This window comes from Triturus cristatus, chromosome 12 (assembly GCF_964204655.1).
Source record: "Triturus cristatus chromosome 12, aTriCri1.1, whole genome shotgun sequence".
Classification (NCBI taxonomy): Eukaryota; Metazoa; Chordata; class Amphibia; order Caudata; family Salamandridae; genus Triturus; species Triturus cristatus.
In genome coordinates this window covers 317,393,497-317,421,176 of record NC_140595.1, presented here as the reverse complement: position 1 = coordinate 317,421,176, position 27,680 = coordinate 317,393,497, and the positions used below count along the sequence as shown (strand labels likewise).

At 47.2% G+C, this 27,680-nt stretch overlaps 1 protein-coding gene across 2 annotated transcripts in view; it reads left to right on the top strand.

Annotated features, from left to right (window-relative positions):
- Positions 1–27,521, top strand: part of CMTM3 (CKLF like MARVEL transmembrane domain containing 3) — a 107,918-nt gene extending 80,397 nt beyond the window's left edge. Inside the window, exons 4-5 of one of the 2 annotated variants that reach the window (XM_085640000.1) lie at positions 10,525–10,648; positions 26,460–27,521. In XM_085640000.1, the coding sequence (XP_085496126.1) occupies positions 10,525–10,648; positions 26,460–26,482 (147 nt within the window). In that variant the 3' untranslated portion in view covers positions 26,483–27,521. The remainder of the gene's footprint in view (positions 1–10,524; positions 10,649–26,459) is intronic. The other variant, XM_085640001.1, reaches the window with a different exon arrangement.
- The last annotated feature ends 159 nt before the right edge of the window (positions 27,522–27,680 follow it).

Here is a 27,680-nt window from a genome sequence, read left to right as displayed (position 1 = left end):
CGGCGGCGAGCCCGAGGGGCGGAGCGTATTGAAGAGCTGTCCGGGCGCCTCGGTTGGGCCTGGTGCTGAAAGTTGCGGTTTGGAGGGGATCTGGCCCGCCGCTTGACGGTGACTGAAGGAGCCTGGCAGGAAGGGGCCCAACGGTGTGGACGGCTTAGGACGGGTGCCCCGGCACTCGGGCTGGTGATGGCGACACCTTGCACTGCGGAAGCCCTGACCCCTAGCCGAGGTACGGCGGACTCTCTGATGGGGTCGGACCATCTGGCCCCCTGTGCGTGACAATCGGGGGCCGGGGGTGGAACCTATTTTACTGCGGGGTGCCTCGGGGCCCCAGAGGTGTCGCCGGGCCTAGTCGTTTTGGCTTGCTCCGCCCGGCCGCCATTTTGTCCCCGAAGGAGCAGTGGTGGCGGTTTCCGCTGAAGTCCTGGCTGCTGGCGGCGGGTGACCTCCCGCTATTGCTGGGCTGCCTACCGGAGGGATGAGCTGTTGGGACCCCTCCGCTGCGGCCTCCTTGGTTGTCTCCCGCTAGCTCTTGCGGCTGCCGGTGACCGGACTAGGCCGCCATTTTGTCACCTGTGACGCAGCGACCTCACTTGTGGGGGATACCCGGGCCGAGTGCTAGCCGGCGGCTGAGCTTCCCTGGGGCACTTGGACCAGTGCCCGACTGCGGAGCTGGCGATGTCTGGAAAAGGAGGCCCGAAGAAAGGGGACCGTACTCTACCGGACATGCTTGGCAGGGCCCAGCACTTGCGGGACAGGGCACAGCCCTCACCGGGGCCCTCCCGGGCTCCGGCAGATGTGACTGGAGGGGAGCCACCCGTCACGAGGGCCTTTATGGAGGAACTGTTTAGCTCCCTCAGGGAGGACTTTCAGACACTGAAGCGGGAGGTGGCCAGCGAGGTCCGAGAAGTGCGCAGAGAGGTGGAGGGCCTAGGTGAGCGTGTGGAAGCGGCGGAGACGGAGGGCCAACAGCGAGCGGAGGAGATAGTCCATCTCCAGCAGGACGTTCTTCGCCTCCGGGAACAGTGTGTGGAGCTCCAGGCCCACTCTGAGGACCTTGAGAACAGATCTCGGAGGAACAACATCCGAGTGCGGGGCGTGCCGACTGCGGATGAGGGGTCCGATCTGGGGGGCTACCTGCGGGCCCTGTTCCGAGAGATCCTGGGGGAGGCTACGGACTTTCCCATCAGCATCGACAGGGCGCATAGGGTTGGCCGTCAGCGCCAGCCATCGGCACCCCCGCCGGACATTCTGGCCTTCCTGCCCGACTTTTCACTAAAGGAGCGTATTATGGCTGAAGCCCGCAGGAAACAGCCCCTGACCTTTCGGGATCGGCCAGTGGCGCTTTACCAGGATCTCTCCGCCATCACTCTGCAGAAACGCAGGTCCTTTAGGATTGCCACTGACTTTTTGCGCGAGCATGAGACGCCGTACTCTTGGGGTCACCCCTTCCGCCTGATTTTTCGGTGGAACGGAGTATTACACCAGCTACGCTCCTTGCAAGACATTTGTGGTGTCCTGGGGCTCACGGCAGCGGAGGAGGAGGGAGCTACGCCGTCGTGGAGGTCCTCGGAGGGACGGAATCGGCGGAGGTCAACGAGGCGGCGCTCAGCGACCAGTGCAGGGCGCCCGGACTCCCCTACCATTAGGGCGGACAGGGCTGACGCCCTGAGGGCGGCGGCCGGGGACTCAACCGGCTCCTCTAGCGTGGCCTTGACGGCCTAACACGCACTCCGGGGGGAGATGTCTTTAGCTTCTTAACATGCTTGGCACGGGGCGGGGGGGTTGGGGGGAGCGGGGGGAGGTGAGTGGCCGGACGTCCACTTTGCTCTTCTCTACGGACTTGCCCTTTGGGGCTTGACTGAGACTATGGGGTGTTTGAGTTTGGGGATGGCTAGTTGCCGAGGGTGGGTTTTGGGTGGGGGAGGGGGTTGTTTTGGGGTTGGGAAGGTCCCGTCCGATGTTGTCTATGCCCGTTTTGTTTTGGCTTGTCCCGCGCTGCGGCCCCGCGCGCCCCGCCCGCTGATTCCCTACCCATTGCATGGCGCTCCCGATCCCTGTGAGGAATGCCGGGCCTAAAGGTAGTGACCCTTAATGTTCAGGGTCTGAATAACCCGGTGAAGCGCAGAGCGATCCTGTCGTTGCTGGAGGGGACGCAGGCGGACATTTGCCTTTTGCAGGAGACACACTTATTGCCCCGAGACTGCCATAGGATGCGCTCAGCTAAGTTCCCCACCCAGTTCTTTTCCTCGGCAGCGAACAAGACAGCGGGGGTGGCCATTCTCCTAGCGAGCTCCTTTCGGGGGGAGGTGTTGCATAAGTGTGCTGAACAGAAGGGGAGGCTCCTTGCGTATCGCATGCGCCTGGGAGGCATAGCATTTACAGTTGGCTCCGTTTATAGCCCAAACGAGCATCAGGAGCGCTTCCTAGATTCCGCGCTGGTGGATGTCACTGCTTCCCCAGACCGACACATTATCTTGGGCGGAGACCTCAACATTGTCTTTGACTCTGGGATGGACAGATCGGCCCAGCGCTTCCCGCAGACGGGGGAGCTGTCCCAGGATGGGAAGGCCCGGATTGCGGAAATGGACTTGCATGATCTCTGGCGCTCCCTGCACCCCACGGATAGGGACTACTCTTTCTTCTCGCACGCACACCGCACCTACTCACGGCTGGACTACCTCCTGGTGAGTGGACCGATGCGTGCCGCTGCCACGGCGGCGGACATCGGGGTCCTGTCCCTGTCTGACCACTCTCCAGTCACCGGCGTTTTCCGGTGGCCGGCGGCCTCCCCCTCTCGGGGGGCGTGGCGCCTCCGGGACACACTTCTACACAAAAAATCGGTGGTACAACGCGTCGGGGAGGTCATACGGGACTATCTCACTCACAACAGCAACACTGACACTTCGCAGGCGACACAATGGGCGGCACTGAAGGCCGTCTTACGGGGGGAATTCATCTCTATCTCTGCAGCCGAGAATAAGGAGCGGCAACTGAAGAGGGATGAGTTGACAGCTCAAGTCCGGGAGCTTGAGCAGGTCCACCGCCGTACGGGAGCGCCGAGGGTATGGAGGCAGTTGCAGGCAGCGAGGAAGCTCCTCTCGGCTCTGGATCTTGATAGGGCGGAGTACGCCGCCTTACGCTTGAAACATGCCTACTACACTGGGGGGGACAGATGTGGCAAGCTCCTAGCACACCGGCTCCGGGTCGCGCAACAGCGCAGCGTGGTGAAAGAACTGGTGGGTGCGGACGGGGGGGTTGTCTCCGGGGACGCGGAGGTAGCGGAGACTTTCCGCGGCTTCTACGAGGCGCTATATGCTGAGGAGCCCTCCTCGCCACGGGATGCCGATAGCTATCTGGAGTCGGTGACCCTCCCGGTACTGGACCCGGCTCAGGCTGACCACCTGGAGCGGGACATCCATGTGGAGGAGGTGATTTCGGCTATCGCGCGGCTGACACATTGCAAGGCCCCGGGCCCGGACGGGTACACGTCGCTCTTCTACAAGACTTTTTGCACGACCGTGGCCCCTGTCCTTACGCGGCTGTTTAACTCCTTCTCCGAACCGGGAGCCATCCCTCCGGATCTCCTGAGGGCGACGGTCGCGGTAATCCCGAAGCCTGGGAAGGATCGGGCCCTCTGCGGCTCGTACCGGCCCATCTCGCTCCTAAATGTCGACCTCAAGTTGTACACGGGGATTCTCGCATCCAGGCTGGGTCCACACCTCCCCGATTTGGTGGAGGCGGACCAGGCTGGTTTTGTGCCCGGTAGACAGATGGTTGACAACACCAAGAGAGTGGTGCATGTTCTGGAGAAGGCCTCAAGGATCTCGGGGGAGCGGATGTTGTTGTCCGTTGATGCGGAGAAGGCCTTCGACAGAGTTCACTGGCCGTATCTTGAGCGGGTCCTCACAAAACTGGGAATCGGCGATAAGTTCCGCACCATGGTATTTAATTGCTATAAGCATCCTTCAGCGTCGGTGCGGGTAAACGGGTGTAGCTCTGGTGGCTTCGCCATCGAGCGCGGCACGCGGCAGGGCTGCCCTCTCTCGCCGCTCCTGTTTGCCCTCTACATGGAGCCGTTTGCTCAGAGGATCCGTAATAATCCAGATGCTGTCGGGGTCCGGATGGGCCGGTACGTCCACACCGTGAGTCTCTACGCGGATGATGTCCTGCTGACTTTGGATGACCCTAGGAGGTCGCTACCTGCTTGCCTCCGAGAGTTGGACGCCTTTGCGGGGGTGGCCGGCTTCAAAATGAATATGAGCAAGTCGATGGCATTAGACGTGTCCCTGGCTGCGGACACCAGGAGGGATCTTCAACGGCTCTTCCCCATGCAGTGGTCCTCGTCCACGGTGCCGTATCTGGGGATTTTGCTGGCGCCTACATTATCGGAGATGGTTACGGCCAATTATGCCTCCCTCAGCAGGAAGATCAAGGACGAGCTTGGCCGATGGAACAAAGGCCTGCTGTCCTGGCTGGGGAGAATCGCGGCGGTCAAAATGACGGTGCTGCCCCAGATACTATATCTTTTCCGAGCCCTTCCGCTCCAGCCCCCGGTGGGCTGGATCCGACAAATGCAGGCTGACATCTCCCGCTTTGTCTGGCAGGGCCGCAGGCCACGCATGAAGAGGGTCCTCTCCACGCTCGCTCCGGAAGCGGGGGGCCTCGGCATTCCGGACCTCCGTAAGTACTTTCAGGCGGCACAGCTTCGCTATCTGGTGGAGTGGAGCAGGTGGGAGTCCGACAAACATTGGCTTTTTCAAGACCAGGCAGTGGCGGGCCGCACCTTACAAGAGGTCCCATTCTTGCGCCGCACGCACCGCCCCCCTAATCTTTACGCCTCCTTTGTTACGCGGGTCCCCCTGCGTGTGTGGGACGCGGTCTGCGAAACCCGGGGCCTCACCACCTTCCCCTCGCCGCTCTCGCCCATTGCGGGCAACCCGGACTTCTCCCCGGGGATGGAGCCGGGGGTTTTCTCCCACTGGGTACGGGCGGGCTGCAGGGCACTCTTCCAGATCTATGGTCCGGAGGGCGTGGTTCCTTTTCAGCAACTCCGCCAGGAGTTCGGCCTGACGGAGCTGGACAGACTGCGCTACATGCAAGTTCGGCATTGGGCCCTCCAGCCTCAGGTGCGTGCCACCGCTGCCCGTCCAATTACACCGTACGAGCGGTGGTTGGCTACTCGGACCTCCGACGCTAAACTGATCACTGATCTGTATAAACACCTACAACCCCCGCCGTTTCACTACTACAACCCGGGGAGGGAGCGTTGGCACAGGGAATTGGGTAGGACACTCAGCCACAAGGAATGGGACCAAATTGCGTATCGGGCTCGGCACTCTGCATACCACACGGGCCTTACGGAGACATTCACTAAGGTGTCCACATACTGGTACTACACCCCGGAGAGACTGTATGAAATGCATAAACACACTGACAAGGGGTGCTGGCGGAGCTGCGGGCAGGAAGGTACCCTTACACACATTCTATGGGATTGCCCAGTGCTGACCGCCTACTGGAAAGAAGTCTTGGACGAGGTGGATGAGCACTTTGGGATAGAGCTGCCGCGTCTCCCGGCGTATGTCCTGCTGGGCCTCCCCAATGCCCTAATGTACCCACTGAAGTCCCGCAGGGGTAGGCAGATTGCAATAGCGCTGGGGTCTGCGGTTCAGAACATTCTGGTCCACTGGCGCACATCCACCGTCCCCTCCATCACCGGTTGGTTGCATAGGCTCTGGCACGTGCTGGGGATGGAGAAGCTGTCGCTTACGGTTGCGGGGGAGATAGACCAATTTGAAGAGCTATGGCAACCCTTTCTAGCGCTGCTGTCCACTGAATTCCGGGAGCTCACCTGCCCGAGGTACCTTAGGCTTCTCAGGCTGAGGCCGCCGGTGACCCCGGCGGACTAGCTTACATGTGAGATGGGGACCCCCGGGGAGGGGGGGGGAGTGCGGGGCTCCTGGCTAGGGCTGCTTTGATGCGGGACCATAGGACGGGGGGGAGGGGGGAGGGTTGTTGTTTTGTTAATGGGAGGATGGGGGATGGGGGGGGGGGATGGTGTTCTGTTGAGGTGTTGATGGGGGGGGATGCTCTTGCTCAGCTTTGGGGTCTCGGATACGCGCGTGGGATTCCACAGCTTGCAATTCTAGCGTTCAGTCACTGTGTTCTTCCCTCTGAGCCACCGCGCCACCTATTGCCAACCCTCTGGAGATACATCCCCTCTTCTTTGACTGTATTCCATGTATCCTGCCTCCTATCCCCCTCCCCCATGGTTTGTTTTGTTTCAATAAAAAGTTTTAAACATAAAATGGAGTAACTTAGCCATATAAAGTCGGTGGCTTTTCATACTTAGGAATTGAATATCCAGCCCATTGATGGCGGATCTGACAGAGAACATGTCGACGGTAGACACACATATGTTTGCGTCTTGGAAACTGGAACTGGAGGGAACACACATGCATTTGTAACATGCATATAGAACCGTTGGGGTCCAAGATAGGGGACGCAACTGATCAGGAAAATCCACATTTCCACAGAACCATAAAAAAACTAGTACCACAACCACACCTGTAAGAAGGTTTCTCGATCATCCGCTTAAAACAAATAATCCTTAAGTATAGATTTGGGAACCTGCCAGTGGTGGCTCCTCTGCTAAGGCGGAGGAGCGTCGCCCCACTGCTTTGAAGCAGTGAAAGAAAGGAAAAATAAAATGATAATAACTTGCTGTTATTATCATTTTATTTTGTCCTTGTTCGGCAGCTTAGCGGGGCGGAGCTGCCCTGTTGACAAAGCAGTGCTGAGGAGTAGTGGTAAGCGCACTGAACTGTGCATGGCGCTTTGAACGGCCCTCTCGGCCAGCCAAACAGTCAAGCACATTTAGCATTTTCTCCACCCAGCTTGCATTACAGTCTAGGTGCAGAACATGTCCAGGCCCCCAGCCCCCGTCTGAGTACCGAACCACAGCGCTCAGACCAATCACAATGCTGCATTGAAGCGTTGTGATTGGCTCAGGGGAGCCTGGATGTGCTTCTTATTCAGTGACACCGGCCAGACGGAGGAGAGATGATGTGAGAGACGCGGTCGGAGGCAAGTGTATTTTTAGGTCTCGCCTACACAGTGCGCATGCGTTGCATGGGAAAAAGACTTTTAGAAATTGGTCCGGTTTTGCAGGCAAAAACGTGCATGCGTTGCATTGCTTTGAATGGCAACGCGTGCACGTTTGGCGATTCCCTTGCGGGAGCGAGCGGCGCCATGTGTTAGCAATTATCGTGCTCGCTCCCGCAAGGGAAATGGTGCCTGCTCTCGGCCGCATTCCCCCCCCCTACTTGCGCGAGGCGTGCGCGCTTGTTTTTTTTTTTTCTTTTCAGCTCTCGATGCGCTCTGGGTATCTGCTGTTGATGTGTTCAGGTTTTGGGAGCTGTCCAGCCCGACACCGGCTGCCATTCTTGGACACTCACAAACCAGCGGGCGGCTGTTACGAAGCGCGAGCCGGCCGCAGGACGGGCACTTTCACAACAGGAGGGCGGGCCGAGTCCAAGTGCTATACGAGAACGCGGGGCTACTGATTCAGGGAAAGGAAAACACGAGCGACGCCCCTACGGGGAGAGTCAATAAGGGCCATTGACTGTTTCAGGGATTGCTCGGCGTGTGTGCGGTAATGCACTTTCCATGCGTGGAGTCTCGCTGCGCCGTGTGTGACCCTGACTCATGCAATCCTCGTCACTGCCTCGGAACCTGTGCTCACAAACAGGCATGTTTTGGCAATGTGAGGGGAACTTCGCCGCATTATGTAAAATATGGCAGAGCTCTTCCCGGCAATTTATTAGGCAGCAGAGCAATACAATTGTGTGTGGTTTTCTGCTTGAAACAAGATGCCGGCTGCTTTTTTTAAAACACGGTAGTAGAGGGAAGGCAGTGGGACCTCGCAGACACCGTGACTTCTGCAGAGGGCTGACTCATTGTTTTTAAGAAGAAAGAACAGTAGAGTAGCAGGTATGCCATGGACCCTGGTTGCAAACAAGAAAACTCCAATTTGACTGTTGTTGCCAGCCATGCACAGCGCCTGCACAGTGGGCAGCATCAGATAAAACAGGGCTGCTCTTCAGCGCGAGACACAAGGTTGAAAGAGTCAAAAGGCCTTTTCTCTCACTGCCACTGCATATGTTAGAGGCGCTCTCAAAGGCAGCCTCTGTGGGAGGTCAGCTTTGCTGCACCCCACTATTTACCTCTTGAGGCGACTCCCTCTGCGGCTCTTTCTAAATCTATGAATGCGTAAACTGCTGTTAAATAACAAATGTTTATAGAGCACATCAGCCCTGCTATACATTTCAGAATGTTTCAGATAACTGCAACACAGTAAAAACAGAAGAACAAAAGATGCTTCTGCCACCGTCGGAATTCCCTCTAGATCCCTTCATGATTCTATCCGATCAACCGTATAACTGGCCACGCGGTCTGTCAAGTCAGTGGCAATAAGATTCACTAATTGTAACCAACCCGTTTGAGCACCTGCAAAACTCGCTGCTCTGTAAGGGAATGGACGTGGCGACAGATGGCATGCCCTCTAGAACCTTTAACGGGGAGATGTCTGACCAGTTATTGGTGCAGTCCAGGCAGAAGCAGCGATTTTAATTTCTAAAGCTTTCTCTCCAGGACCGGCACAGAGGAACGTGGAGTGGTGTGTATAGGAGGGCGGGGCTGTGGGGGATAGTCTCTATCCCTCCTATTAAATCCTGCAATGTCACGAGTGCTATGCTCTGTGCTGGGCGTACTTGGTCTGGCACGTTTTTCGTTTGGCCAGGGACGGCTTGCCTGGTCTTGTATACCATCAAACACGACAAAGAACATACGGAGAGCCCCACTGTGACTTATTAGGTCTCGCCTGACCCAGCGCATGCGCTGGTCTGGCGAGACTTATTGAGAGGGCTCCAAAAAGTGCTACCAGGTCAGCCTAGAGCTACAGTGCATGTGTGTGGGCGCACCGCGCTTTACCGCGATTACTTTCACGGCTGCACGGCCGCTTTGCATAGCCAATAGGTCTCGCCTTTGGGACCTTATAAGTATTTAGTTATGCAACTGTTGCATAGCTAAACATTTATAAGGTCCCAAAGGCGAGACCTATTGGCTATGCCAATGCTTCTTTTTAATAATACTTTTTGTATATATGGCACAATCAATTGTCACCCGTCAGAAAATACACAGCACCACAGTGGCCGATTCCAAACCAAACACTTTCCTGACCCTTACTAACATGCTTTTAACAGACAGCTTCTGTGACAAGAAGGTCAAATTCTATCAAGACACACTCGGCCTTCCATTCTTTCGAGGTCAGTAAATTGATTACTATTGCTCTGGATAATAGGGACACCCATTATTGCCAGTGATCAGACACAGCAAAAATACAGCGTAAAACGTTATCAATAACGGCATCTGCTAGATTTAGAAGAAGGCAGAACAGCAAGGACGTAGTCCAGTTTCTTTCAACATGGATTAAGATTTCAGTGGGCAAAATCATTTTTGTTGGGATCAGGTGATGAAACAGCAGGGGAGAGATACTCTCAGGACACGGCAAAGAGAGGCAGCAGCAAAGTATTCAAAACTAAAGGCCACAAGAATCTATGCCATAAAGTGGCATCTTTATATTTTTTTAATTCAAAATAATCTTGGTGGACTTCGTGGAGAATTTCTTCTCTCAACCATTTGTCAGTTTTTTCTAGTTTGCTAACTCAAGACATTTTTTACAATGCTTTAGGCTGCATCACCCATTGACCAACTAAAAGGATAAACAAGCATTGGCATAGCCAATAGGTCTCGCCTTTGGGACCTTATAAGTGTTTAGCCATGCAACAGTTGTTGTTGCACCAAGGATATTGTGCTGGATAACTAAACACTTATAAGATCCCAAAGGCGAGACCTATTGGCTATGCCAATGCTTGTTTTTCTTTTAACACCCTCCCACCCTGCGGCCATCACCAGATGCCTGATGGCCGCTACTGGAACCTGCCTTCCCTCAACCTCAGCCCAGCCTGGCTAAAGTCGCTGGAAAATGCGTATGTAGGCTTTGCGGGGCAATGAGAGAGGATTTAATCCATTTTGTCTGAATCTGCAAAAACTTGTTACGTCCCCAGAGGCCCCGATCACCCCAGCATTTGAAGAAGAGGCGCGTTAGTTCCACCAGAAATATTAGCTTGTTTTGAGCTGAAGGATATAAGGCTGAAAGACTGAGCCTTCATTTTGTGAAATTCATGACAGCGGTAAGGCTGAATTTAAAAATACAAGAGTCTGCAGGAAAGGGGGACCCAGGTCATAACTAGATTGAAAACAAGCTTTTGTCAAACAGCACAAATGAAGCCAATGACTGCCACCTACGTCATTGTGCAGACCTAGTTGCTCTTTTTTTAGTGCCTTTTAGCATTGTATACGTACTATGTTGCGATGATTTTAAATAATTGTGCAACAAAAGTAACTTATTATTGTTAATAATGGTTTATCTGAATCCAACATAACATCCTCATTTCCTACTAGGTATTCGGCTTCATCGCAACCATAGTCTATGCAGTGGATTTCTACTTCATCTTCAATGACCTAACACAGTTTATCAAACAAGGAGATTCGGCAGACCCTCCACAAACACACAGGTCAGAAGAAAGTAAGTACATACATGGTATTGCTTTGATACTTGTCTTGATAAAAAAATGTCTTCTGCATTATTTTGCAATGTGCTTAATCCCTTTTTCAACCATGATCTTTCAATACAATACATGCAATCTCTGGGGACACGGCATACGGTGGTGACCACGCTAACATCTACAAAGAACATAGCATACTAAATATTAAGGAGCCCAGTTCACAAAGATTTTTCTGGGTCTTTTTCTTGAATTACTCCGGACTGCCAGGAGTAAGCTAAGAGTATGTTGCAATTCAAGAGCAACTCTGGTTACCATACGAATAGGCTACAAGTCCTCAGAGCCAAATCTTTAATCTGTGAATTCGGCCCTAAAACTTTCTCTATACAGATAGTGAGTCAACATGTCAGAAATTACATGTTTCTATTGCAGAGCCACTATACTGAGAATATGTGGTTTATGTTGATAACTTATTTTCCAGTGGTGGCTGGCATCTACTGCGGGGGGGGGGAAACAAAAGAAAAAAAAGAAAAAGAAATGCACTTACCGATCCTGACGTTGGAGACTAAGCCCTCCTCGCTCCGACCTCGTCTGCTGCTGGCCCAGCAAACTCCCTCGACCAATCCAGGACTGCTAACGTGCTGTTAACCAGCATGTGCGCAGTGCTCTGATTGGTGGGAGCGGCCTCTGTTGCAGCTCCAGAGGGTACTCGATGCCTGCACTTGCTCTCAACCTAGCGGTCTTAAGACAGCTGGGTTGAGAGTGATGCAGCGCGGAGGACATGATTTGCATATTCTCCTTATGTCACAGATTCTTATTCACAATAGCTCATTCATACACTCATTCATTTATTGGTGGGGCCAATAACACCAACACACTCGTCATTCAACCAAACTCACTCAAATCTGTACTCAGGAGAATAAGGTGCTGGACATGTGGGTACCTTATTACCTATCAGGATTAAATTGTATTTACATTATATACACCTTCTACATATACATCTTCAGAATCCCGACCTTAACATCAAGGCACTCCACCACTTGGTCGATGGACCAATTAGTTGGACTGGTTGATGGTGACTTAGAACCCGCTAAATCACAATTAAAGCCTAGGAAACATTTGGTATTTTCTGTAATTAAAGAACCACAAACTCATTTCTTATTATTTCAATTATTATTTATCTAATCAATAAAAACTTCTCACGTTTGCATTTATTAATTACAGCTCATAATATAAATTTTTAGTTTTATTAAAGAGTAATCAAACATTTAGAAAATAATCATTAATTAGGAAAAAATGAAATTAGTCAGTTACCAATTAGCAAGCGATGATGGTCTCAGATCAAATAGAGAGTTCACTGCATTCTCAGGTAAAACTCCCTGGACAGGCTGTCTGACCCACAGCAAAGGATCAAACCGTCAGGCAGAAATATAGGATGCACAGCAAACTCTTCTCTCAAACACCAATAAACCCAAGGCAAACCAATGGATCAATACCAGCTCAGTGCAAGCCAACGCCACGAATGATCAACCCAATAGACTACACCCAATGGCGGATGATGGTCTCTTATACCAGTTTTCCCTCTTACTTCATATTAACTCGGCAACATTTAGGGGCAGAGGAAATGTTCTGATTGGACAGTTCGGGGTTATCTGTAGGTTACGGAAAGTTTCTCAGCGCAAAACCGGTTCTTCATGATGACTTGGCATGGGAAGGCGCAAATTGTCAAATTTCATTCCAGCTTCCAGGCGAGAGCAGTGAATGTAGCACTTCAAGGAAACGAAGTCATTGTTTCACAGGTTCTGTATTGTCCTTTCCGCTGTTCCCACATAGTCATGTATTTGGCTGGCAGTCAATTCCAATTCCTGTCCTTGGTAGGGAACGCGGTGTCAGAAGTTCATATTACTTGGTGATCTCCAGAGCCATCCGATCATGCGCAGAAATCATCGCGCTCACATGGTGGCATCTGCTTCAGAGAACGCCATCTTGGGTACTGCGGCCTAGTAGGCCCGAATGCCAACTTAGGCAAAAATAGACATAACAGTAATTAAAATATAGAAATGAAGATGCTAATGTTTAAACCCACACTAATCCCATTATATATTAGTATTTTCCTACCTGTGGCAACATTTAAAGCAATAATACTTACCATTTAATGAATTTAAAGCACAGACAATCACAAAGCAACATAAATCATGCAATTCTACTATTTCACCACAATCTAAGATTAGTTTGCGTACCATAGTTAATTAATTAATTAATTATTCTGCCATGCAATTAGCAATTTAGTCCCACGTGTATATTGTGTTTATCAAGGTGCAAAAGTTGATTAATAAATTTTCACAGCAAACATGTTTCTTAAATTAATTTTAGAATGATTACGTAGTTAGTTACATGCAAATTAGAGGAGGTATGCAAAATTTTGTTTTACCTGTTCCATCAAGAGGTTTAAAGCGCGCATGTGTGGCGGGCCGTCTCAAGACGGCTGGCCAAATACACATGCACACTTTAAACAAGTGCAAAAGGCAGGCCTTTGCCCACCACTCCTTCATGCTCACTGACCAGGCCCCGCCCCGTCCTGATGCTCGGTTCAGGACAGGACGATAAAAAATAAAATAGTAATGAATTACCTTTTTATTTTTTATCTCTGGGGCTTTGGGGGGCTCATAAGTGAGGCGATGCTCCTCTGCTCCAATTGATGATGCACCCCTGTTATTTTCGGATTTTTTTTTCTGCGATAGGAGTAGATGAACATAGAATAAGGACCCTCTCTCCCCTGGACACGTAACCCAAACAGTTGGCGGAACTGGCGACCGTAATCAGCGGAGAAAAACGTTAAGACACAGGACTTATCAAGGCCCAGGCTTTGAGCACAAGAATAAGACAATGCAGTGGTCTTTACTCTTGTGAGGCAGCATTTGGAAAATAATTACGAGTGTTTAACAGGGGATACTAGTTTGATTGGGATGGCCTTTCATCCGCTAAATATTCGGAAATCAACAATAAAGAAGTCATCATTTTGTTAATAGTAACGGGGATATCTGAATCAAAATTGTGCATTTAAACTCGAGCCTTGAAAAAGCCCAGGGGGGCAAAACATACGTCGGCTGCTGTTGCTTTTCATGCTATAAAGAAGAACTTGATTCAAGACTCTTCTCTAATTCCTCAATCGAAAGGACATTTGATTAATGGCAAATTGAAATTTTTTTTAGTGGCAAAAAATTCCAATCCTACTGTGTGACGCTTTTGGATAACAGATATAATGATCTGGTGTGCCCTGGTGTTTTTTGGTTTAATATTGTTCTAGGCCTTTTTAGTCCTAGTATAAATATACCCTGGTGGGTGGGTATTGTAACATCATAGGAGCACCCGTAAGAAACATTCTTGAATTACAAGTTCTGGAACTATTACTGTCAATGGATGTGCAGATCATCAAGCAAACGCATGGTCTTTTGGAATGAACGTAACCCAAACATGATCATACAGTTAGATTTAGTATTACAGAATGACAATCTAAGTTCCTGTGGCACCGGACATTGGTTTTTCCATATGTCAGGTCTGTTCTTGTGGGAGGATCTGTGAAGTCCCCTGAGTCTTGGTTATTGATCTGGTGTCTTCCCCAAGAAAGTCTTTCCCATTGTTTGCTGAATTCTTGTTACGTCCTTGCTAGATTACAGAAAATCCTTACCATTCGCTATATCCCATGGGTGGATCTGCCCACCTCCAATTAGTTGGTATTGTTTTCTTCAGATGGTTAGTAGGAAAACTAGTTTCTTGCTTCCCTTTTTAGATTACCATGTCATCTCAGGTACCTCTGCTGTGAGTGTGACTGTGTTATCTATGATATGGATAATTTCTTTTATCACTCCTTCTCAGTATGTGCTTATTTTGAAGCAGGGCCATAAGACGTGTGACCATGTAGCCTCCTCCCTGCATACCCACCAGCATCTATCCCTTTGTTTAGAGTTAAAACAATGGAAACAAAATGGTGTTTAAATCCATTTGTAAAGTATTTTCAATACAGACTCATTTGTGTTGGTACTAAAGTCCCCTTTTTCTGCATTGATTACCTGTGTTCTTGGGAGGAAGATAAAGCTAACTAGCAGACCCTCTTTAGGGGCCTCAGAGCAAGCAGGGACTCCTGGGCCTCAACCGTGGGGCTGAGGTCATTTCCCACTGCTGTCCCAGGGCTTACCTTACTACGGCTCTGCAAACTGGGCCAAGTTCAACCACTTGCACACTTGATTCTTAGTTTAGCGAGGATGTGCAATCACTCACTTCTCAGGGAGGTAGTGTGGGATGCTCAAGCTGAGCACTCAACAGTCACCCCAAAATCTTCAGTGTCCAACAAAGTTATTGTCTTTCAAAGAAATAAAGTACTTTAACCATACAGTTGTACTAAGTACCAAAAAGTAAAATAGATTCTCCTGAAAGGCACTACACCCTCCCTGCTCCCTCCCCTTCTCCCTCCTAGGCAGCCCCCTAGCAATTGGTTGCCCCATCACAAGAATCCTGGAGATGAAATGAATCCAGCACAGGTGAAGTTCTCCGGCCCACAGTCAAATTTGCACTCAGTCACTTAATCTAACCTCCTTTGGTAACAGATGACATGTTTTGAGTCCTCGTTCGCCACTAGTAGGAAGGTGATAGTTCACGGGGTCAGGAAGGAACCTGGGACGCATCTGTCCATCCAACTTCAGTCTCTAGAGCCATGGTGCTGGTACATGTTCATACCCAGATAGATGGGCTCCAAAGCGGTGGGATGATGCGCCCCACATGGGCCAAGGATAGGTGCAGCCCGGATTAGTTTGAAAGTGGTCACAGACGTTGCAGTCTTGATCGGACCAGAGATAGGTGGAGCCCCAGGTGAACCTACTTCAGTCTAAGTAGTTGTAGTCCCATCTGGGCCTTTGTTACTCTAGCAGTTGCAACCCTTGTCCGTGTCTAGAGTAATGTTGCTGTTGCAGACATGTCTGGGAGTGCAGCAGTCATGCAATTGGACCCTCGTGTTGGGCTCCAGTAATCATGCAGTTGCACCTGCAGTGCCCTTATGTCTCGTCGTTGTTTCACTGTGCTTCAGCAGTGCATTAATGGAGTCTTGACACCGCTGTTCCTGTGAACATCTTTGACTATGGGGTCTTTCATCCCCTTCACTGCTGCCATGGTGTGGTTTCTTAGCTCTCAGTTGTCTGTCATTCCAGAAACCCCCTTACTCACCTCTTCAGCTAAGAACCATAAGTGGCAGACCCTTTTACTTCTGACGCCTCAGGGTTCCCTGGCCAAACTTTTTTGAATGCAGGGCATGGTGCCACAAACAGGTTGACATGGTGCGATGGTGCTTGCACCAGAACACCTCATCATGTCTATAACTATATGGTGCTTCACTGTGGTCCCACTGACATTAGAGTTGTGTTAACAGCCCCCCTCATGAAGCCCCAGCAATGATTCCACTGCCTGTTGCACATGTGGAGACATGATAGGTTCCACAGATTACTACCACTGGCCCCCAATCTTCTCTGCCACATAAAGGGTTTTTGGAGAAGATGGCATTCTGCTGCAGATTGGGCAGCTGGTAGTCAATGCCCCCACTGCCCTTTCACATTACTGCAGTTCCTACTGCTTGCACTCTTTAGTCCACAATTATTTTTGTTGTCGCTATTTCCTGGAACCTTCCTTCCTTCTTGTGATCTCGTCAGCACTTCTATGGGTTCTACAGGTTAACTTTTCTTCTATTGCCTCTCCCTTTCCACCACACAGGGGAGAGAGGTTCAGATAGCCCTACATGGGGAGTGAATGCCGGGTGACAATTGCTGAAGGAGCCAAGAAGCGTCCTTCTTCGCCACTCCTCTGGACATGTGCTTTAAACCATTCGCCATCCTTTGTGCCCATCCATGATCTGTTTAGTCGATCTATATTCTTTTGGCAATGTTGTCTCATGAAATAGAGATTATATGTTAGCTGACTTCGTACTAATGGTGCGCACATTGGTAAACCAACAAGTGGAGGGCAAAAGAAAATCTTTTTAGTAACGTCCAATTCTATTGAATTTCAGTTAAAGATAAGCGTATCTAAATAATTTCATACTGTAATGGTTATGGCATACACATCATAAAGCAAGTGTATATATGCCAAAGGGACATTTGCCAATGATCGCTTAGCATTGTTCTCTCCCGTTACGCCTCACAAGACCCCTGTCATTTCTCTCTTTAGAAGTTCTCAGTCATATGCTGGCCCCATATCTACATGTCTCCTACTGCTGAGCAAACACCCACAAAGCATGAGGCAACAAGGGGTGCCTTCTCTGAATTCCCTGTAGGGTTCCAGAAACGCAGATAGAAAGAAAAATCATAATGTGAGAATAATGAAGAGGAGGTAAAGAAAGGAGGAGTAAACCAAAAAATAATTGGAAAAAAGCAGGCATGCGGCAGGAGGGTATGATACAAGAGCCTGGTTAAACCACCGGGGGCTCGTAAGGGGGTCTACAGCAAGTATATCAATACTTAGGTCCTTTTACACTAGTGATAGCCCTCTGGATCACTTGAGAACAATAATATTATGTGTGTCTCTTAACCTTTTAAGTGTTGGCATCTGCCCTAAGCCAACGCCCATACTCCCTCCCCACTGTCTGTCAGCCATTGGCCAATTACAGGGATCGCTGTAAAGGTTTCTCTGGTGTTTCTTTTCTACCTTTTTAAGGTTGGGCTGCTGGGGAAGAGCTTTCCCAGTAGCCCAAGTGTGTGTATGTATGTATGTAAGGAGCCCACTATGGGTGAAAATGGCATGAAACTACATATCCCAATGTGCACCGCAAATAGAGGAAGCTACTAAGCAGGCACACCGGGGGCCTTAAAAGTAATTAAATACACATGGGATAGTGCTAGCCAACAAGACTGCAGAGCCATTATGCCTATGAAAAAAAGCACCCAGCTTTGAAACGAGTTGGCGAGAAGGCTCAATGACCGATGGAATGTCACTTTCATTGCAATAAACCTTGGTTTTTACCTACCTGCTGTCGAGTGCGTCCTTGCTGCAGAGCGATTGGTTTACAATATATATATATATATAGATATATATATAGATATAGATATATATATATATATTCTCCACAAAAAGGCTCTGTTTTCGGCAAACGGTGCTCTATGACGGTGCGCTGTGGAGACGGCGGAGCCCAGGCGTTATTGTATTAGCAGCAATATTCCTTTCTGAAAAAATTCTACACGCACTCCCGGGCAAATACTTATATTTCTCTTAGTTTATTGCTGCCAAAATGAACTAAGAGCAATATAAGTATTTGCCCGGGAGTGCGTGTGGAATTTGTTCCGAAAGGAATATTGCTATATATATCTATATCACACACAAAAGGTTGCCATTGGAAGATGCCACACGCGGAGGGGTAATGCAAAAATCACCGCAGACGGCAGGATTAGACAGCTTGCTTCAAACCTCCCAAATCATGCCTTTTGGGTGGAAAGCATCAGCATTGCCGCAGTCCTGCCAATATATACCTGCGGCTGAGGCCCCCTCCGTTCCCTCAAGTGTCCGTGTACCAAACACTCAGGATCCGCACAAGGAGCGGCGGGGCATTTTCGCGACCGGACCAGCCGCAATAAATCACACACAAAAGGTTGCCCTTGGAAGATGCCACACGCGGAGGGGTAATGCACAAATCACTGCAGACAGCAGGATTAGACAGCTTGCTTCAAACCTCCCAAATCATGCCATACGCGTTTCGAGCATCATCCATGCACTTGATCACTGGCTGCAATGACGAGGAAAAACGGGCTAGATGAGAACCATCATTTTATTGGATAACAAGCCCCGCCCTTTGTGTGTGATATATATATATATATATATATTTTTTTAAGGAAATGTCGATCAGCGTGCATGGCTCTTTTTGACTCGGTTCCTTTCACTGGATCAGAGCTTGGGGAATATCTCAGCCCCCTGGCACCAATTTAAAATGGGGGAGGTATCACTGGTAAAAAGGGAGAATCTCCCCTTTCCAATGATCTCTTCCTAGTGGATTCCTGCTTGAAGGTCACTGCAGGAGGGTGATCTCCAAGCAGGAATTCACCCACTAGCCACCAGGGATAGGGCTGACACAGGATAGCGTTGTCACCCCGCCCACGGGCATGGGCCTGTGACCCTCCCCACAGCCAGAGCCCATTAGACTTTTTCTCTTCCACCCCCCCACCCCTCCCACAGGAGACAAATTGGGGTATTCTTCCACAATCTGGGTAGATGGGTATAATCACCATCAATTTAACCCTCCCTTTGAAGGGGCTGAAAGCCCACTAGACTCAGGTATCTATCTTATTGTTGTAGAAAAAAATGATGGATGTGTATGTGGACCACCATGTTGTTGGGTCTATTCTCTAACCCTAAAATCCCAAAAGTCTTTCTGCCCTCCAGGTTGGGTGCAGAGCCCCATTCTCGTGGCAAGCAAAAAGGTATTTAGTAGTTATGCTATATGGAACAGCAGAGTAGGAGTAAATCCTGATTTCCTCCTACTTGACATGATGAAAGGTTACACTATTCGGGACCATGCTCTGCCACCCAAAGAAATCAACTAAACCCTGCCATTTTGAAACCTAGACACAGAGAGGTCTCCCTAGTGGTGTGCTTTGCAAGGATCTCACAATGTTTTCTTCCACAGAAAACCCTGAAAACCACAAACTTTCCCTAAAACCATGCATTCTTCTCACATTTCTGTGAAAGAAAGTTCCAGAATCTGTGGGGAATCACAAATTTCCTACCACCCAGCGTCCCCCCACTTGTCCAGATAAAAATGGTACCCGGTGTGTTTGGCTGATCCTAACACTCGCAACACAAAAGGCTCCAAAGCGAAACATGGAGAAATAGGCAGTAGGGGTAGCTGCGGTATTTGGGCCCGGTCTGGACTGCCACCCAGGGAAATCTACAAAACCTGACATTTCTGAAAACTAGACACCTGGGGAATTCCAGGGTGGTGTGCCTTGCATGGATTCCATGGAGGTTTCTTACACACAATGCCCTGCGCACCTCAAACTTTGCTAAAAATCACACATTTCTTCCATTTCTGTGATGTGAAGTTGATTAATCTACAGAGATCCATAAACGTCCTACCACCTAGCATTCCCCCACTTGTTCCAATATAAACAATACCCCATTTGTGTGGCTGAGCCCAGAGACTGCAAGATGAACAGATCAAACCAGGATCAATGGGAGTCAATTTCAAACCTTGCAGGGAATTGCCATTGATTCTGGTTAGATCCTTTCCTGTCATGGCCCAGTCACACAAGTGGATTTTGCTGGATACAATATGTTGTTTCCAGATTGAGTTTTGGGTGTATCGTGAGGCAGGTGCTAGGCCCAGCCAAACAAGTGAGTTACCATTTTTATCGAGAGGAGTATGGGAATACATAATAGTAGAACATTTGTTATTACCAATTCGATTTTTTCAGCATTAGTGCCTTCCAAATGTAAGCCAGTGTCCTAGAAAGAAGACATTTTGCAAAATGCCCACTAATTCACAAGCTAGTCAGGGTACCCTTAAATTCAGATATCTACAAATAACCACTGCTCCTAACGTCATTATAAAGTATACATTTCAGAAATGCATAGGTTCCGTTCATACCCATTTTTGCTTCTTTATATTTTACCATATGAATTTCTCTATACTCGGTACACAATGGAAAGCCATTGCAAAGTGCAGCTCTGTGTACCTTGAGTTCTTAGGGTTCCAGGAGTCCCTACAAACACTATGCATTCCCACGATCAGAAGGGTCTAGCGGAAGTAACAGTATATTTCTTTGTAAAGTGGCCTACATGCCAAGAAGTTACAGATGAAAACCTTGTCACAAATGGCTGGTTTTCCTACTCATTTTCATTTTTCTTTTTTATTTCAACATTTGTTTCTTTGCGTAAACAGTGAGGGATCTACACAAAAGACCCCTTGCCAAAATTGAGTATTTTTTCTACCTTATAGAAATGTACAGATTATCGGCATTAGCCATGTGTTTCATAACAGTTTCCACCACAAACTGTAAGTAAGTTGAAAGCCTACTTACAGTTTGTGGTAAAAACAAAATATTTTATTTTTGATACATCTCCCCATTATCTTACAAGCTGAAGAGATGGTGATTTTGGAACAGCAAACCTTTCATTGACACCATTTATAGGATTAAAAAACACACTTTTTTGTGCACCACTTTTTTCCCCAAAACCCACCCAAAGTTTTAGCTATATTTTTATTATTTTCGCGGTCCACTGCAGGGACTGTCCAGTGGAATCCACAAACCCTGTGTACCCTAAATTGGTGTGGATGCCTTATGTGGAAGATAATTTTTGCAGGACGAAGTGCAAGGTACCCCAAACAGTCAAAATAGGACTCATCACTGGAAAAACCTCAGCAGTTGAGGGGTTAAAACACCTAGGAAGACTTTGTGTCTTCAGCCCCAGATGTGGTGTGGCCAACGCAGGCACCCTAAGGGGTGAAGCATCATCTCTATACAACAAATCCAGCAGACTATGCCTGCTTATTGTTCTCTAGAAAAGGTATTTAATGCCGTCTTTCATCACATTGAGCTTTGCTGGGCTCTAGCACCATCACTTAAACATCTCTGGATTCAAATTCTTATCAGAGCCACTGAGCTCCCTCCTCGTTGGCAGTCTGTTGTGATATTCTGCCTCCATCCTGTGTGTTCTCGCCTGCCCTATAATTTTTCCTCTCAGTGGTTTTGCAGCTCTACTTCTGGGGCATTCTCCACATGTATTATTTCACTTTCACAGAAGAGTGCGAAACTCTGCTCTGAACAGAAGGTATAGCCTACGTGCCACCCCAACACACCCATAGTGGAGAATAACCGTAAAATGGATATAAATGGTCAGAAGCCTTTTCACCTGTACCATTTGCAGAGGAGTCCTTCAACTATCTCTTAGTGAAGTGTATGTAGTCTCCCATACCTGTGATCCTTTACTTCACACTGATCCTCTTGTGTGTGACTGTGCTTACGTGTTCATCTAAGGTCTAAGGTGACTGCATGCAATATGAATGGCTTTCCTCCCCAAGCCCACATTGTTAGCACACAGGGTGATAGTCCCCTGCAGCAGGGTTACAGCTGTTTACAGCTGTTCCATGGAGGAGCATCTGGTGGTTCGAGGCGTTTCACCCTCAGCTGGTTTCTGGTGACAGGCTACGTTCAGTTCAGACCTGCCATGAAAAAAGGACTACACTAAAAAGATTAGTCTGTTTGTGCAGCTGTATAGATACATCTTCCCATGTCTTGCCTGTGCTTGTGCTAATATCACATTCCTGTGGCTCCCTTCTAAGTACTGTGTTTAGTGTTGAAATGTAAATAATGGAGACCATGTTCAAGAAAACTACTCTGCCTCTTTCAAATACAAATTCTGCTGATCAATTAGTGCTTGTCTTATTTGTCCACTCTGGCAATATTCTGGTATATTTGCACTGTACAGGGTAGACGTAATTATGATTTGTGGAGGTGGTACACCTTTGCATTGGTCCTGGTTTTCCACTAGTTCTATGAACTTCTGAAGACAATGTAGCTTTCCACCAAATCTACAATTACGCCTAGACAATCGCAAGGCCCAATTGAGACCTGTGTGGAGGATGACCCTGAGCCTCCCCAAAAGCCTTGAGGTCCTACACCCTAGTTAACTGTGCCTTACATCCTAACATCTGTATTACAGAGGGACAGGGGGTGTGTTGGACCACCAGTGTTTTGCCTGTGGTGTGACTACACTGCAGGTTCACTGTCCTTTGTTTATGGGAGCTACTGTTGCCATAGACGCAGCCCACATAGGGCCAAAGGGCATTTGGATACTCTTGCCCTCTTTCTTCTATCACATTAAGGCTATGAGGGTTTGCTGCAAAAAAAACAGACCCTGGCATTATCAGGTGAGGGGAAACCAGGTGCATATCTCATAGCCTTTGGTCCACTCTCAGCCCATCTAACACACTGTGGGCTTGATTCATAAAGGACCTACACACTCGCAGCACGAGAATTCCCATTGTGAAGATTCCGCCCTGAGTGCTGAGACTCCTCCATGACTGCAAGGCCTCCGCCACAAGTTTGGAGGCCCTTTGTGAATCATGCCCACCGTCTGTATTATTTAGAATTGTGATGCAGTGTTCTGTTAGAGGGATAGGCTTAAAACCATGGCCCACACATAACTATCTGAGCATCAGCACATCAAACCCAATTTTAGGCTCTTTCGTAAAGCAGAGTGATCAACAGTGCATTGCTTTCATTAAGGAAGTGAGCCATCACTCATACTTTTATTGGAACACAGGGCCTACATTGTCCTATGGAAAACAGTACCAGATGACAGCTAGTCTTTGGAATGTAGAGCTGCCAATGATGTGTGGCACATATCACAAGATAGGTTTAAACAGAATAATGCAGCTGTATATGCATGTGTGGATGGATGTCTCCTTGTGTCTGTGTGTATGTCTGTGTACGAGTGTGTGTGTGTACGAGTGTGTGTGTGTGTGTGTGCGTGTGTGGACGTGTGTGTGTGTGTGTGTAAAGGTATGAATGTCTTCTGCACATCACAGTATTGACTCATTTCATGAATTTTTGGCTTCCTGGGATGTCTCTTGGATTAGTCAGATAACATTTGAAGATGACATGGATTCAGATATGCTTAGCTCAGTTGAAGAAGGCAGCACCTTACCTTCTTCCATCCCAGTCTTCGATGCCTTTTGGGACACCTTGATCGCCAAGATACAGGCAAGAGACACAAATCTGGCTTCCTCCAATTTGGGCCTATCCAACCCTATTACGTACATATACCTGTAAGTGAATGAAATGAAATGTCATTTATAAAGCGTGCAGATGCTTTACCAAAAGTGTCTTGGCGCACAACAGCTTGTAATATGGAAAGATAGTTAAAGTTTTAAGGCTTTTTCTGTTTCCAAATCTCTGAGCACTTTAGGAAGCAGGTTCAAGTTTTTTGCTGTCAAATAAGCAAAGAAGTGTCTCCCCATTCTCTGCTTGTGTATCTTAGGGATACATATCAAGCCCTTGATCGAGGAACTTAGAGTTCTACTAGGGACATATATATTAATATCTCCTTTGTATATCGAGAGGGCCAGAAAGATGTAAGGCCCTGTAGGTGATAGTAAGAGCTTTGAGCTGTATCCTCTTTTTAATGGGGGAACAGTGAAGGCCTTCAAGTTTTGCCTAGTCTTATACAATACGTCAAAATAATATGGGCAGCAGCATTTTGGACTATTTGAAGTTTATTAAGAAGTTCTCTTGTTAACCCTAGATATAGTGAATTTGCATAGTCTATCTTAGCTATGATCATAGCATGAATTACCATCTTGCGAGAATGGTCATGTAGGAATACTAAGATCTTCTTTAAAGATTTTAAGAGCAAAACCTCTTTTAAGAGGAAAAGAGGACACCTCTGGAAGCAGTATAATTTATGCTACTTTTAGTGACCCTCGTCCATCACTTTCAATACTCATGGGGATGTACCTTCCACCTCAGCCATGATCATCTCATCCACACTATTGCAGTACACAGACGATACCGCTGTCTTTGATCATATTCACAATCACCTTTAAAAAGTGCCACCAACACTTGAAAATGATAAGCGCAACACAGTAGGGATGAACATTAAAAAAAATGTTCTTTTGGTCACAGGAAAAAGAACAGGAGCACGGTTTCATTGGTGGACACAGAGTGAGTGGCCAATTTTCTTGGTATATGGCTTCAGGAGCTTTGTAGTTACACAAGTCTTCTTTTTTGGCAGACACCTATGGCAGCTTCCTTTTTCCCATGCTCTAAGCTGCTTAAATCCTAGGGATCCCATGCCACTTACTCACCATTTTGCACTAAGGCCATTCATTGTCTACACTTATCTATAGAGCTTAGGCTTTTCCAAGGAAACTCGTAAATGGCATGATCTAGTACAATGTCGAACCCACAGAACTTTGTTCAAACTCCCACTGCAATGCCAAATGTCAAATTTGGCTGCAGTATAATTTGTAGCAGCAGGATTTGCCTTTTGAAGCACAATCTGATACGTTCCTAAAATGCTGTACGCTCAGTTGAGCTTCATGGAATTTTGTGGGGGGTGTGCAATTTGATGGTATTATTCTGCTAGGTTTCATGTTCACCGACCATAATTGTTATCTTTCTCTTATGCCTAGAAGCTGGGTCTCTGCCATTGTTGCACTTTATAAATGTATTTAATCTACACTACACTACACTGTACATTTACTAGGACCTGCTTCAGAATCGAACTGGAGTGCTATGGGAAACACTAAGATTCACTAACAACCCTTTGATGTTTTAACTTAAGGGTGCTCAGCTAAACTTGCTTTTAAGGATATAAACTTAGATTACAAAACATTTGAAAAGTTGGGTCTTTGTAGCATGAGGTGAACTACATAGATCTTGCTAAGAAAAAACTCACAGGTTAAATGCAAGTTTTGAAAAAGTGAAACACTGTTATATTTGAATGCTTTGATGTCCAATCTAACTAGAGGACAATGTGTCTAAAATCCCTTTTTAATCCACTGGGAGAATTTTGACAAGTATGGAAGCCTTTAAAGATCTGTAAAGAGGGCTGTAATCTCCCTGGTACAGGAAGGAAACGCTTGTCCACATTATTTATTTTTGCCCATCCTCTGATATATAACTGAGACAGTGGCAGAAACCCTTTAATTGGGCTGTGATTCACCCATACTATGAACATTTATGGGAGTAGCCTAGAAGATCTTAAACAAAATTAATTTAACACTGGATGCAATAAGTAAAGACACATGAGCATTGAAAAAGTGTTCTTTGCTGTTATATTTTGAACCAATTGTTGTTGGGGAAACACTTGTATCAGGTTGTTGTCAGAAAGATTGTGTATTAAATTGATCTGCCATTGCATGCAACTTTAAATTCAGTACATAATGGTCAGGCAAGTCTGCAGGACGTAATTTAATGACTGACTGAAACCAAGTGGCTATTCATTATGAATTGCAAAAGCACACCACAAGTATACATTGGTATGGTTTTTAATAACCTCATAAAATAAACTACTACAAGGGAAAGCAAAAACATGAAAATCAGAAAATGTATTCTTTGATGATGGATTTGGGATATGCAATAAGATGTGTATCAAAATAAGGACAAGTTAACTGTGTTAAATTATTGTTATCAATGTTCTTGCGATGACATGATCATGAATGTATGAATGCAAAATACACATTTTATTGCAATAACAATAAAAATGGGACAGATATCCAATAAATTCCTCCTGTTTAAGCAACATTTACAGCATAAGTAACATAATTCTTTTAGTTCTAATTCCATGACATCCGACTCTTAACTCTTCTGCTTAAACATCATTGTAAGATTATGTTTCACCTGTCAACATTAATGAGTCTAGATACTTACCATTTGAGCTACATTTTGTTTAAGAACCTGTAAAAATTTACCTGAACCAGAATGTGACTGTGTGGACTCTTCTTCAGTATAGAAACGTGATCTAGGAGATTGCTTTCCTAAATGTGGCGGTAGTACATTTGTTGATATATATCACTTTAGCAATAAACAATCAACTAATCAATCAATCAGGAGATTGTATAGCGCGGCTACTCACCGGTGAGGGACTCAAGGCTCAGACTTATAAATGATCTGTTACCATTTTGACTTCTTAGCTCCAGCCATGAATTTAAAAAAATAATTTTCAATGTGAAATTTTGGCAAGAAAGATTAAGCACTACAGAGGAAACAATGGGTCTGTCTCTAGATCAGGATTTAGGAATAATCCTGCACATGTAATGTATTCTTACTGTAACTAGGCGCTCTTCTCTTTTCCTTACAGACGAGGACTCTGACTCAGACTGAAGATCAAAGTGCCAGTATTACTGCATTCGGTTATGGACGTCCATCTTCTTCAACTGCCACCGACAACTATTGTGTTGTTCTCCCTTTTCGAAAAGGAAAATCCCTCTCCACATAATTATGTGCGAGAATTCACAGAAACTGAGCCAGTGTATGAAACATAGCAAACAAATGAGGTGGTACTCGTTAAAAGGCATATAAAGAAATGTACGGAGAATGCTCAGATCAAACAAGCAGGTCTTTCAAGCATCTTTGCCCTTCACTGTACTGTTTTATGTGATTAGTCTGTACAGAACTGTTTAATTTCCAAGTATCTGTGACCAAAGATATTGATATAACTGCTAACAGTCTATTTGTATTGTAAACGTTATGGCAGTGCTTTGCACATCCTTGTGTGGATCTGAGTTGGTGGATCTGAGCTGATCAGGAGGAGCTGCCCTTATGCTGTGTAGGATTGACACATGGTGCCCAGAAGGAGTGGGACACCAGCTGAGGTCTTGCTTTCTCATACTTGATTACAGGGTTAGCTCGCTTCTAACAAAAGCAACCATCCAACAGGGGATGCCTGGCTTGGAACGGGTGCATGTAGACCAACAAGTGTAGACAGACAGCTGCCTTATGTTAGTTGGAACCCACCGAATGAGCAATCACTACATGTTGTAAGTTGATATCACCGGGCAGGTGGGCCAGGTGGTTGAACAAAACAGAAGCACATGCAATTAGGCAGCATACAAAACATTGACACGTGAACTGTGCAATAGCTCACATCTATCACAAATATACTAAGGGAGGTCCATGGGTAATTTTTAAGAAAATGTATATAGTGTGGAAAAAAGTTGGTTCAAAAAAGAAAATGCTTATTAATACTGAAGTTGCTAAGGGGTCTCTGGTGTAAATGTATACCTGGGAGTCTCAGATAGTGACTCTTGTCTTTAAGGTTGCACACCCAAGCTCATTGCACATTTTTCATTAAACAGAAAAGGAGCATGCCACATTTTGTTTTTACAATCTGGGGAAAGATTAATAAACGGAAGTAAATTTTTGTGTGGGTGTGTTTTTTGTTTTTTTTTAGAGATGGGTCTCATGATCAAAGAATCTTTATTCGGCCAACCTTGGCCATAAAAGACACAAATCAATAAAATACACTTGAAATTATCATAAACAATATAAAAACAGCATCATTATCCCCTGCAATATTACG